Here is a 12,695-nt window from a genome sequence, read left to right as displayed (position 1 = left end):
CTTCAACCAATCAGCATAACAAAAAAGTGACATCATCTCCAGTCAATCTTTACAAAATCATTCCCAAAATACATCCTATACTCTAAATTAGGGATGGGAATTATCGATTAATTCATTAATAGATACGTTTCGATAACCTTATCGATCAACCAGTTAGTTGATAAGCAGTGTTAAAAAAATAAATAAATCTGATAATCTAAATTTCTCTCAATGTCTAACATAAAAGAAATCTACATTTTGCTTATATACACAAAGAATACAAAAGGCATATATTCCTTAATCAAATATTTATTTGACCACTTGAGATACAGATCCAGGCAATGGCATCTTTTTATGAGGAAACAAGAAATATTACATAGTCATATTATATTACATAGTCATATTTGTCAGGTGAAACAAACGCTGTCTCCGTTGTGTATCTTTCCTGCTCTCTAGTTAGCTCATACCATTAGCCGCGCTCCGCTGAGGTGTGTGCATATGGGTGTTGGGTGAAATCAGCGGTTTGTGTGTCATACTGTAGCTTAGGAAGCAGGCAATCATGACTAGGTCGCTAGTCGCTACTACGCGATTGGCTGGCAGCGTTTCAGAGTATGGGTCAAACTCCCATTGGCTTCGGTGGCGTTTCAGAGTATGGGGTCAGACTGGCTTAGGCAGCATGGGGTGGGACTCCCATTGATGACTACAGTAGCTCGCTCCATTGATGACTAGGTCGCTTACATTTCATGATGTAAGCGACCTGGTGGTTCGGGCATCTGGTTAGGATGCCTCTCAGGCGTCTCACTAGGGAGGTCCTCGAGGCACGTCCCACTGGGAGAAGACCCCGGGGCAGACCAAGGTGCAGTTGGAGGAAACACATCGACTCACTGGCCTTGGAACGTCTCCGGATCCCCCAGGAGGAAGTCACTAATGTTGCTCTGGAGAGGGAAGTCTCTCTGGGAGCTGTTGCCCCCGCGACCCGACTACGGATAATCGGTTGAAGATGGATGGATGGAAATAGGAGAAAATCTACTTTGTTATCGACCTTTCTTTATCCCAGCAACAAACTCTCGCAATATTTGAGAGGAGTCCGGAAGAGTCTCTCTGTCCATCTGCAGTCTGATGGATGACACTATAATTTAAATGTATCTGTCAGGGGAGGAGCAAACCATGTCTACTTAGGTAAGGAGACCATTAGGATTTGTAGTCCATTTCGCCTCTAGGTAAAATATATAAGTGATTTCACTTATTCAAATATCACTTATTTTTTTGTTTTGTTGTGATAATCTTCCCTACTATAGAGTGTGCTGACCATATAAGAAGTTCCTCCCTGTCCCCAGTTAACCCCTGGGGGTCAAAAAACCTTAGGTGGCCCAGCCTTCATCCAATCAGGATAGAGAGGGGCCTTCCGCCAATCATGATCGAGCGGGGGCAGGCCTTGGTGTGTGTGCTGTTGGTCTGTCTTGTGTCTCGGCACTGTAGTGCGTGCATGTGCACATCTTGTTAACGGGCGGAGCGGGGGGTTTTCCAAATCACCCAAATCACTGAATGCTCCTTTAACAATCTTTGGCTCAGGCGCTTCTGCTCCAGATCAGAGCTGATGGCCTCCCAGCCCCACCTACCAGATACCTGTATTCACAACAGACAAGCACTGGCAGACAGAGTGGGAGGCCGAATCAAGCTTCATGGTAATTCAGGAAAAAGCAAACACATTTTTTACTTTCAGCAAATTCGATATATAATTAGAAGGTGACACTTTTTATGGAAAAATGCAATTAGCACCTCCATCTGCAAAATGTATTCACTGTCCACAATGATGTATTGGAACCCAGGCATCCTTATTCTGGGAGCAAACATTTGGCAAAAATGTTACAAAAATAATTTCAGTTAAATTATTGTTCTGCATTACTTAATTCACAAAAAGTGAACCCAATTAGAGAATGTAGAAGAGTTGTTATTTTGATCAACGTTCAAACGTTCAGTTCTCTCTCCTATGGTACCAACATCAATTCAGCATGGATGGAATTGTGGACACAAACAATCTTATCCGACGGTCTTGACGGACCTCGACATGAAAACGGTTGAAAACCACTGTTTTAAGGCAAAGGATCAACAACGAGCGCCGTTAGGTTGTTGTTGAACATCACCTTGCCGCCGGACTCCGAGCTGCAGTCCGGGTGGCGCAGCATGTCCAAGACGCCGGCCTTCAGTTCTGGCGAGGCTGCCTGGCTGAAGTCCAGCACCTCGGTCAGAAAGTCGAGCAGCAGCTCCCCCTGCTGGTCGCCCGGGGTGAAGCACTCTGTGATGTCCATTTGAGACAGCAGCTCGTAGCTCTGGTAGCCCACTTCCTTGGAGTCCAGGAAGCTTTTGATGTCACCCATGGTCACACACTGGCTGATCTCCTTGTTGCACAGCTGGCTTCTGTAGGTCCTCCACAGATTTCCCCACCCGCTCTCCCCTGAAAACAGGTTTAGACGTTTAACGTTCCAGGGAAAACAAGGGTGTCCAAATAGACCCCTTATGGGTTATGTAACTCGGCAACCTGGGAACCCATTCAGTAAAAAACACAAACACAAAAAGCCATGCAGACAGTCTTTTTTGCGTTCAAGAGCAGACCGAATGGGATCCGCAGGCGGTCCCAGGACCGGAAGTTAGTGTTTATTCTGAAAATACATGTTTGCGTTTTGTGGAGAAGAATTGACAGGAGGGCTGTTCAAAGGAATTTTCCATCTGTGTCGCTGTTATTGAAGCAAAAATACATCTAAAAGATTAAAAAGGTGTCAGTCTCGCGTGTAAACAGCACTGGCTCAAGCTGCGATTCCTGTAGAAAGTACAACAGAGACATTTCAATCAATCCTCAATCAATTCCTCCACTGAAGGTAAGAATTATACTCCCTTCGACACCAGCAGTAAAAAAAAGTACTCAGAAAAGTACTTTTTAATAAAAGTTATATTATTATTATTACTATTATTAATGTAAGAGCATAGAAACAGAACACATTGCTCTTGCATTAAACAAAATAATAATGCAAAAGGCAGAAATCTTGTTTGAAAGTTCAAGCCCACTTACCGGAAACAAGAATAATGAGAAGTTTCCCATTTCTGTTGAGCAGGCTCCTGAAGAAGCTGACGGTAGCTGAAGGATCCTTGACGTAATACAGCATCTGTGGATTCCATCACAGATAATGAGTAATGGATTGAGTCGACAGCTAATTACAATCCTATGAAAGGCACAAGATACTCTAAATGGGATTCATTGTTAGCTACTGTAGGTCCGGCCGCTTTATCAGCCATCAACTTTCATGACGACATTCGTATCAGCAGTTACAGTAAGCATCCGATGACGTGTCCCGGTTTATATCCACCTTCAACGATGTCATCATAGGCAAATCTTTCAAATGTTCAAAGATACAAGATCAACACAACACATTATTTTTGAAAAACTGTAATCAAAGACTTTGCCCTTCTTTTGATAAAATATCAGTCAAAGCATCCATACATCGGAGGGCTAGGACTTTCCAAAATCGGAATCGTCATTGTACTAAAAAAATCTAGATTGGTCTGGCTCTAGACTGTAACATGCTGTTGGTGTATACAATTGAATATACCAAGATTATATGCACATGTAACATACTCTTAGTCTTATGTACCTGTACACAAGATGTACAAAATTAAGTACAACTTTCAACAACGTTGCCAAATGAATATGTCCTAACTATGGCAAGAATACAGTAAGGGCTATACACAAATATGTCAATGTGAGGGTCATCAGCACCAACCTGAATCATGTGAATGAAATCTGCCTTCTTGGTCATCGGTTTGGCTTTCCAGTGTTCCTCAAATTCGGCGGCCGTCATCTTATTCCAGGTGAACTTGATGTGATCCAAGTCCTGTTTCTGGGACACTTTTACTATGACACACACACACGCAGACAATCATACAGACAGACAGACAGACAGACAGACAGACAGACAGACAGACAGACAGACAGACAGACAGACAGACAGACAGACAGACAGACAGACACACATGTTAAACCATGCATTAATGTATGCTTTGTACTAATAATTAAAATCTACAAAGTAACTAGCACTAGATTGGATCTATACACCTTTATTCTTTAGCTATATAGCAACATACTTTTCCTCAAACTTAGGTTAGGATTTAGAAGGTGTTTTTAGAATATCGGTATCCTATACATACACGACATTGGGGATTCTGAATCAGAATCAGCTTTATCACATCACAGGTGTCGAATGCACATTAGTGAGGAATGGCCTACATTTAAAGACCTAAAATGGTAAATGGTGCATTTATATAGCGCCTTTATCCAAGGCGCTTTACATAGATTGTGCATTACATTCACCCATTCACACACACATTCATACACCGATGGCGGCGGAAACCATGCAAGGCAACAACCAGCACATCAGGAGCAATTAGGGGTTCAGAGTCTTGTTCAAGGACACTTCGACACTAACTGTGGGGCCCTTCATCCCTGACAACTCAGTTTGGCTGGGCATGCAGATCCAGGAAGACTGTTGGTGATTCTAATCATGGAGGCTGCCGTGCACTTGGCCACTTTCAGTGCAGCAGAAATGTTCTTATATCCTGACCTTTACCAGATTGTTGTCATGGCACACAGGCACAGACATACACCATTAACTGTGAGACCTGACATGGACAGCTGTGTGCCTTTCCTAATTATATTGAATTAATTCAGTTAGGCACAAGTAGTAGAAGCATCTCAAGGACTATTCATAGTATGCAGCAGGGCTACATTGTGAGTGTCATAGCAAAGGGTCTCAATAGACCTATGTTAAAGGGATATTTCAGACTTTCATACGTTCACTTTGTTTTATTGTTTTTTAGTTGTATTAATTGTATTATTTAAGTATTTTATTTAAAAAAATAATAATAATAAAAAACACTCCCAAAACCTCCATTGCATTATCACTGTGCTTTGTGTAGAAAACTCCACAACACATTTTAATTAAATACATTTTAAGCAGAGTCTGAATCGTAACAAAATGTTGAAAACTTGAAACTGTCTGTATGCACTGTGTATGTATAGATCTTTCTGTCTTTGAAAGATATGCATCAGCGTTCGCCATGCCTCTGGGCTGGGTACCAGAGGTATACGGTAGGCTGTGTGGTACCTCTGTAGTTGTGCAACTGCTGGCTGCTGGGCTCCACCACCTCGTTATCCACCGTCACCCCAGGGTGCTTCTGACAGAGCTGAGACATCATCTCAAGGTCGATATCACCTATAGGTAGCAGCACAGTTATTCCAGTTACCTCTGGAAAGTTTATCATTAAAGCTATACCCAAAGTCAACTCCTGTTATCTGCTGACATGAATGGGAAATCCTATTTGTATTCAATCAATAAAAAGGACAGATAGTCAAATGGGCAGAAACCACTGTGCAAGAATGACTGTTGCAAAAGTGCATCACTTTCCACAAATTCTCCGATTCTGAAAACGAGCAGCAGTATGTATTTTAAAAGAAAAGGATAATATATGTCCAATAGAGTATTCCAGTGCTGGAAATTCCCAGAATTCACTGGGAATATTCCACTGAAATCTGGGCAGGTATCAATGCCCATTGCTGTGAATTGCAACACTGGTTATGGTTTTGGGCGGAAACATGGGCCTAACTGTGAATTATTGTGCAATTGAAATGAGCCAGTGGAATGCAAAAAGCGTATGCGAACAGCGTGGCCCATTTCCAGCACTGATAATATGTAGCCAATGTTAGAAGTTGTGCAAGTTCATTGAACGTGTTTGGGGATGCCTGATTTAACCAGATCTGATCAGAGTCCAATTAGTGACTTTAATTACTTTAACTTGAGATTTACAATGCTAGCACTTTTGACACACTGATGCAGTATATTATAGTACATTGTGGGTTGTATATTGAGATGGCAGGTATGTGACATTGAAAAGGACAAATCAAACATATGGGATACTTTATTAGAACAAAACAAAAAAAATCGCTACAGCCTCAGTAATGAACCAGTGAAATTAGGGTATTTTATGATGCCTCTCATTGCATTGACAGCTGCAGTACACCGGACCTGAAGTGGGGTCTCATTTGGGGGCGTGAAATGTGTAGTCCCTGTGTGTCTAGGTGCTGCCACACGGTCGAAAGAGCTGCGCACGTTCTCGGCTGCGAGCAGCTTAAAGCTTGAGTTTTTAGACAGCTGGTGGATGGAAATTAAGCTCCACCTCCGCGGAATACTTGCGCGACGGCCAGATTCCCGGAAACGCTCTCCTCCGCCCAAAAAGTCCGCGGAGGTGGAGCTTCTTTTCCATCCACCAGCTGTCTGAAAACTCAGAATTTAAGCTGCGCACAGCTTAAGAAGTGCGCAGCTTAAGACCGATTTGCGCTAAGGTGTAGTGACGGTGTCTCTATGTGCAAGCTAGTCCTCTAGTCAAGCTGGTTTTCTCATTGGCTGATGTACCGGTATGTGCACAATGGTTTTTGAGATATTAAAATTGTTGTTATTATTGTTATTGTGAGTGAATGCATGGGACCCGAATGGAAACAAGACCACAAGGTCTTTCTTCGGTGCTGTCCTTTTGGACCAAATATGCTTTACTGTACCCTGTACTGTCTGCACCTTATTGTCTAATAACATTACCAATCAAAAACCGCAAATATGTCCGGGCGGAAACGTACAACTCAGAACACAATAGTTCTGCCTTAGAGAATTTTGGTTCCTGCCTAAACTACTGCGCGGACCCCCGCAAATAATAATACAGCTGGTAATTAATTGATTTATTCAATTCTTGTTTGTACTTTTCAGACAGACAGACAGACAGACAGACAGACAGACATGTTAAACCATGCATTAATGTATGCTTTGTACTAATAATTAAAATCTACAAAGTAACTAGCACTAGATTTTTTTTTGATTTTCTTAAGTTTGCCAGTTCAAATATGATTATTTTGGGGGTTACGGGCTGAAAAAAACACCCCCCATGACAATGCTGAGAGATATATATATATATATATATATATATATATATATATACAATTCTATCACGGTTAAATATTGGCATTGGCAGCTATACGAGTGTGGATCTATACACCTTTATTCTTTAGCTATATAGCAACATACTTTTCCTCAAAACGTTTTTAGAATATCGGTATCCTATACATACAGGACATTGGGGATTCTGAATCAGAATCAGCTTTATCACATCACAGGTGTCGAATGCACATTAGTGAGGAATTGCCTACATTTAAAGACCTAAAATGGTAAATGGTGCATTTATATAGCGCCTTTATCCAAGGCGCTTTACATAGATTGTGCATTACATTCACCCATTCACACGCACATTTATACACCGATGGCGGTGGAAACCATGCAAGGCAACAACCAGCACATCAGGAGCAATTAGGGGTTGATGACCAAGCTTGACTAGAGGACTAGCTTGCACATAGAGACACACAGGGACTACACATTTCACGCCCCCAAATGAGACCCCACTTCAGGTCCGGTGTACTGCAGCTGTCAATGCAATGAGAGGCATCATAAAATACCCTAATTTCACTGGTTCATTACTGAGGCTGTAGTGATTTTTTTGGTTTTGTTCTAATAAAGTATCCCATATGTTTGATTTGTCCTTTTCAATGTCACATACCTGCCATCTCAATATACAACCCACAATGTACTATAATATACTGCATCAGTGTGTCAAAAGTGCTAGCATTGTAAATCTCAAGTTAAAGTAATTAAAGTCATTCATTGGACTCTGATCAGATCTGGTTAAATCAGGCATCCCCAAACACGTTCAATGAACTTGCACAACTTCGAACATTGGCTACATATTATCAGTGCTGGAAATGGGCCACGCTGTTCGCATACGCTTTTTGCATTCCACTGGCTCATTTCAATTGCACAATAATTCACAGTTAAATCAATTCTTGTTTGTAAAGCACTTTGTGCTGCATGAAAGGTGCTCTATAAATAAAGTTTATTATTATTATCGTCTGTCAGTCGATACCTAAAATGTGAATTGGGAACAATGTACTAGTCTGTACTCGATATGAGACCAGGGAAAGCAACTTTCTAGTTTTGAGACAGACTTACACTTGAGGTCACATGATTGTGTACTGCAGCTCACTGTTCTACTCAACCGCGCATGTTTTAGTCAAACCTGTGAAACCTCACGTCTGAATAACAGACCTTTTTGAAAATGTGCTCTGACATTTTCAAAAAGGTCTGTTATTCATTCATGCAGCACACTGATGAAGACAGGGATAATCTTCCATGCAATACTTTTACTTAACTCTTTCACTTTTGAAGTGGTCAAACATATAATCACATTGTTTTTCTTGTCTTGGATGAGGTTATATTGAAGCATGTAAAGAAAGAAAGAAAGAAAGAAAGAAAGAAAGAAAACAAACTATTGGGAAAATATAATATAAACCTGAACTAGTTCCCATTCATTTAACTTTGACCTCACCCTTGTGAAACGTGAACTTGCACCACACACTGTTTATAAAATTACCTACAGTACAGGGCCGGCTAATTTTAAAACCATATCAAATAACATTAGTCGGTCAGAAATGTGCATATCCGCTGCTCTCAAAATGTGTATGTGAAAGATGGTATGTGAACAAGAACATAAGCAGTGATGTAATGTAAGGTCCTGCCAGCTGCAAATGACAGGACAATTGACAACGTAATGAAAATAAAAATAAAAATAAATGACATCTGCCGGAAAGAATTGTTTGCCTCCCTGATATTTACTATATATGAACCTCTTGCAGCTGTTGCAAGAGCTTGAAATACTGACTCACAGTCATAAAAGAATAAACCAAAACTTCAGATGATGATATTTTCACATATCCACTTGCAATATTTGTCAGCTAGCACATAAACACACAACCCTCACACTTACTATTCAGATTCAGATTAATACAATAATTGCCCAAAACTGTCTTTCCATTCGCTGGAAAGCTCAAGCGCTTCAGTGGGCACATGGGTAAAGTATCTGTCCACCGCGAGTCTATTATTCTATTACAAAGTTAAACACAACTAGTTGGAGGAGGGCAGCCAGGTGGGGAGAGTGATCTTTGTCACTGTACTAGTATAGGGACTCCTACTGGCTGGGGCAGCGCCTGTCAGTGGGACGTGCTGAACGTCCTTGGCTTAAGGAGAGGACTTTGTATTCGCTAAATAAATACATTTATGATAATGTTTGCCACAGGATGACTTGCCATAAGCTGCGCAGTGTCCTGTCTGCAAGCCCGTATTGAATCTTACAAGTTGACAGAGCACCTGGACCCTCTGGCTATAGTCTTGCGAAGTCAGAGGATCGGAGATCTCGGTCTACTGATACTGTACGTCTTGTGACATCTTCATGCAATGAATGAAATGACAGAAACCATTCAGATGCATCTTATTTTTTTTGTCCACTGTTTTAGCCCATATTGAATTCAGATTTCCACTGACAGAAATCTTCCCAGGCAGAAATCTCCCTGATCTTCTGGCTACGCAAGACTACTCTGGCCACAGCCTAGAGTGAAGTAAATGTAGTGAAATAATTCCAGTACATCTGGGAAGCACAGGTGCATGAGCGGAAAAACTTTTCCACTTAACTAAAGAAACACCCTGTGGGAGAGTTTACTCTGACTCTAATAGATGTAGTCGCCATTCTCTCTCTAGGCCAACTGCTGAACTTAAGAACTAGCGTCATTAAAGCGCAGGTATGGGACCCCTGATAACTTCGGATATGATATTACTAAAAGGGTAATAGCTCTCGTGGGCTAAGTAAGGGATGCTTCTTTGAAAATAAATTATATAAGCTCTACCTCTAAAACAAAGATCAACTACACCTTGGCGGGTGACATTGTCTGGCAAACCGAGGTTAAAGATTATCTTGGCAGCTGTTGCATATAAACCCTTGGAAATGATGGTAGCCATTCAGCGGGGTTAAAGGTTATTATGCAACACTCCAACACGGCCATAAATTACACACAAGCACACAAACACAGCCTCCATTATTCAAAACGTGACTGCTGCCGGATCACCTTAGCTGTCCGCTACAGAAGCCATTCTGTCTCTTTTACTGCGTCACAAAAAACTACGAGATAATGTACTGCTCATAGTGTCGTCCTGATGCTCGTTACCTGCACCACTTCCAACTCCAATGACGTTCAGATGCGGCTGTCCTTCTCCAACGCTATGGAGGAGAAGAGAACATTGCTGTGAACAGATTCACCTTCCACGACAGACACCAAATCAAATTCTATTGTGTAATAGCGTGGCATGCGCCTGAACCATAGAGTATATATATAATAGAGACTGAACTAGCGCGAAGCTCCGCCCCCCCAGCTATTCATGTCAGTGGAAGTTGCTCAGTGGCGTTTTGAAGCACCCGGAAGACTGCCGGAAGTCCCTCCCAGGACCTCAACTTTGAGGTCCTGAGTGACGTAGGGCAACCGAGCGCTCAACGTTAAAGCCCAGCTGCACGGGGTTTCCCGGTCATGAATCCACGGGTCCGCCTGTAGTCCCTCGTCCTACCACTAGGACCTAGAGCTTCAACGTTGGAAAGCCTGCCTGCCCCCTTGGCCTGAACCACTAGGCCAGCGGGCGCACCAGAGATAAGAGGTTTCTGCTCAACAGCAACGACAAAATATCGTAGTTGTCAGGTGTGTCCAAAACCATACTGTACATCTACACATTAAGATAAAGTAGCGTGTACAAACCAGTGTATATAGTCAGTATGAAATAGCAAACTAGTATAAAGTGCCACTTCATTCATATAATAAATGAATTAATACATTAATGCAGGGGTCTTCAACGTTTTCAGGCCAAGGACCCCTTAACTGAGGGATATGAAGCAGGGACATTGTATTGTTTAAAATTGTGTTGCACTTTTTCATAGATTTCATAGATACAGTAGCATCATAGACTTGTTTGACGGGATGCACACGCAGATTAGACACACCAACGGACCGACACGCGGAAACAACGGTCGGACATGCGGTCGAACATCCACTGCTCCGTGCTTGCGGTTAGGTTAGGGTTTGAGGTAGGTTGTCGGTCTAGTGACAGTCGGACCAATTGTATGTTTAAACTAAAGCCTGTACCTGGTTTGACTCTCTTTGGCTCTATGATCACTGCAGCAGCATGTTGGATTCATGATGATGTCTATTTTCAGAAATGTAACCACAGCAATACTTAGTAAACTTGACCTTTCACTGATTCACTCTGTACTTGGTCTGCTCTTTTGTCCCTCTACTCCAAACCACTTTTCCAAAAATAGCAGATCCACAAGCTCATAAATCTGCAATTGTTGGCTGAAGTTCTTCTAGGATGCTAGGGTTCAAGAGGTTAATGTAAAAAATAAAAAATAAATCCCCTAGGGGTCCCACCTGGACCCCCTGTTGAAGACTCCTGCATTAATGAATAATAAAGTATTCTCCTGTGTGAGACTGTGAGTAGGACAGGGTAAGGGTTTACCTTGCTAAAATGCTGGGCAGAATGTTATGGATGAAATCCTGCATGCACTGATGCTCAGAGGAACGGTCCAGGAACATCTGGAAGGCCTTCTGGTATCGGCTGTCATCTTCAACCAGACTCCTCAATGGAGATGTCATGGTGGCAGCTGCAGTCTGTCACACTGAACCCTCTAACAGCAGAAACCACACATTTATTTAGGGAGTCTGTGCATGCAATAGGCATACAGAGATATTCACGTTTAAGAAATGAATGGAGAATCATGGTTATTGCTCATTATTAAAGATGGGTCTTTAATTGCTGGTCACAACGCCCTCACAAATTGTGCCTTACATATTATTTGTCAAATTTGATATTAAAAAGATCTTAAAAGTCATTAAATTGTACATTTATAAATTTGCAGATGCCCTGTAGTGTATACAGTTATACTGTATAATGTTAACAATTGATTTGTTTACTGTTAGTGTTGAGTGAGAAAACAATGTGCACACTACAGTATGCTAATCACCTGGGTGCCGACGACCCAGTTGGGGAGTTGCGAACCACTGCAGAGCAGGTTTGACAGGACTGGTTTTCTCAGGTCATTCATTCATACATTACATTATTAGATATAGACTAGCCTTGTTCCTTGGATCAAGACTGTCATAGAATTATGTTATCGATTCTGACATTTCTGTATCTGACTGTCTTGAAATGACTGTAGGAATTAAGCATCGATTTAGAGTCGATACTATTATCGTATGCACTATGCACATAACAAATGTCAGGACTCAGAATCGATTAAATCAATGATCCAGGGCTACATATAGACCAGCATGCTCTCATAATGTTTAGCCTTCCTTTAGCCTATGTACATTGGAATTGGAACGGAATCGTAGCCCTGGTCTAGCTCTGGGCAATAGCTCTAATGCGGAGCTAAAATGTGACAAGCAAGCTGCACTTGCTTGCTAATGTTGACAGACTGACACTGTGCTGCCTGCACTTAGGTAGCATAAGCATATTAAACATTCAGTAAGGCTAAACAAATGCTGCAAACATGTGTTGTTGTTGTTGTTTTTACACCACCCGGGATACATTAAGCGACGTCATAATGTGACTTACTTTGGAGAGTGTCACGAACGCAGGCAGCGGCTTTAGAACAGTGTTGTTGTGTTCTGAGTCTGACACACACGGACGGAAAAGGAATGGTTGAACAGAACAGTAAGATAAACACTACTTCTGAAGCAAGAGGGGAAGTCGCAC

The 12,695-nt window shown here is 41.8% G+C and overlaps 1 protein-coding gene across 2 annotated transcripts; it reads right to left on the bottom strand.

The window, feature by feature from the left end:
* Positions 1-299: 299 nt before the first annotated feature.
* Positions 300-12,695, bottom strand: LOC306935459 (histamine N-methyltransferase-like). 2 transcript variants are annotated; one of them, XM_079518534.1, is made up of 7 exons: positions 12,555-12,695; positions 11,457-11,625; positions 10,121-10,173; positions 5,136-5,243; positions 3,756-3,886; positions 3,047-3,140; positions 300-2,434 (listed from the first exon to the last, which is right to left on the bottom strand). In XM_079518534.1, the coding sequence occupies exons 2-7, from the start codon at positions 11,591-11,593 to the stop codon at positions 2,073-2,075; spliced, it is 885 nt and encodes a 294-aa protein (XP_079374660.1). In that variant the 5' UTR covers positions 11,594-11,625; positions 12,555-12,695; the 3' UTR covers positions 300-2,072. The 2 variants fall into 2 exon arrangements, with proteins under 2 accessions (XP_079374660.1, XP_079374661.1); XM_079518535.1 differs by lacking the exon at positions 12,555-12,695 and adding an exon at positions 11,084-11,144 and having other exon boundaries at positions 11,457-11,567.

This window comes from Electrona antarctica, assembly GCF_951216825.1.
Source record: "Electrona antarctica genome assembly, chromosome: 13".
NCBI classification, from domain to species: domain Eukaryota; kingdom Metazoa; phylum Chordata; class Actinopteri; order Myctophiformes; family Myctophidae; genus Electrona; species Electrona antarctica.
Note: the sequence above shows the minus strand (reverse complement) of the source record. Positions and strands in the feature narration are given on the sequence as shown.

What these genes read in the sequence shown, in the direction of transcription:
- LOC306935459 (XM_079518534.1), bottom strand. Translation starts at nt 11,593, where the DNA reads ATGACATCTCCATTGAGGAGTCTGGTTGAAGATGACAGCCGATACCAG. An exon ending in TGGAGTTGGAAGTGGTGCAG is followed by an intron (nt 5,244 to 10,120) that starts GTAACGAGCATC and finishes TGCTACCTATAG; the next exon opens with GTGATATCGACCTTGAGATG. An exon ending in ATTTCATTCACATGATTCAG is followed by an intron (nt 3,141 to 3,755) that starts GTTGGTGCTGAT and finishes TGGAATCCACAG; the next exon opens with ATGCTGTATTACGTCAAGGA.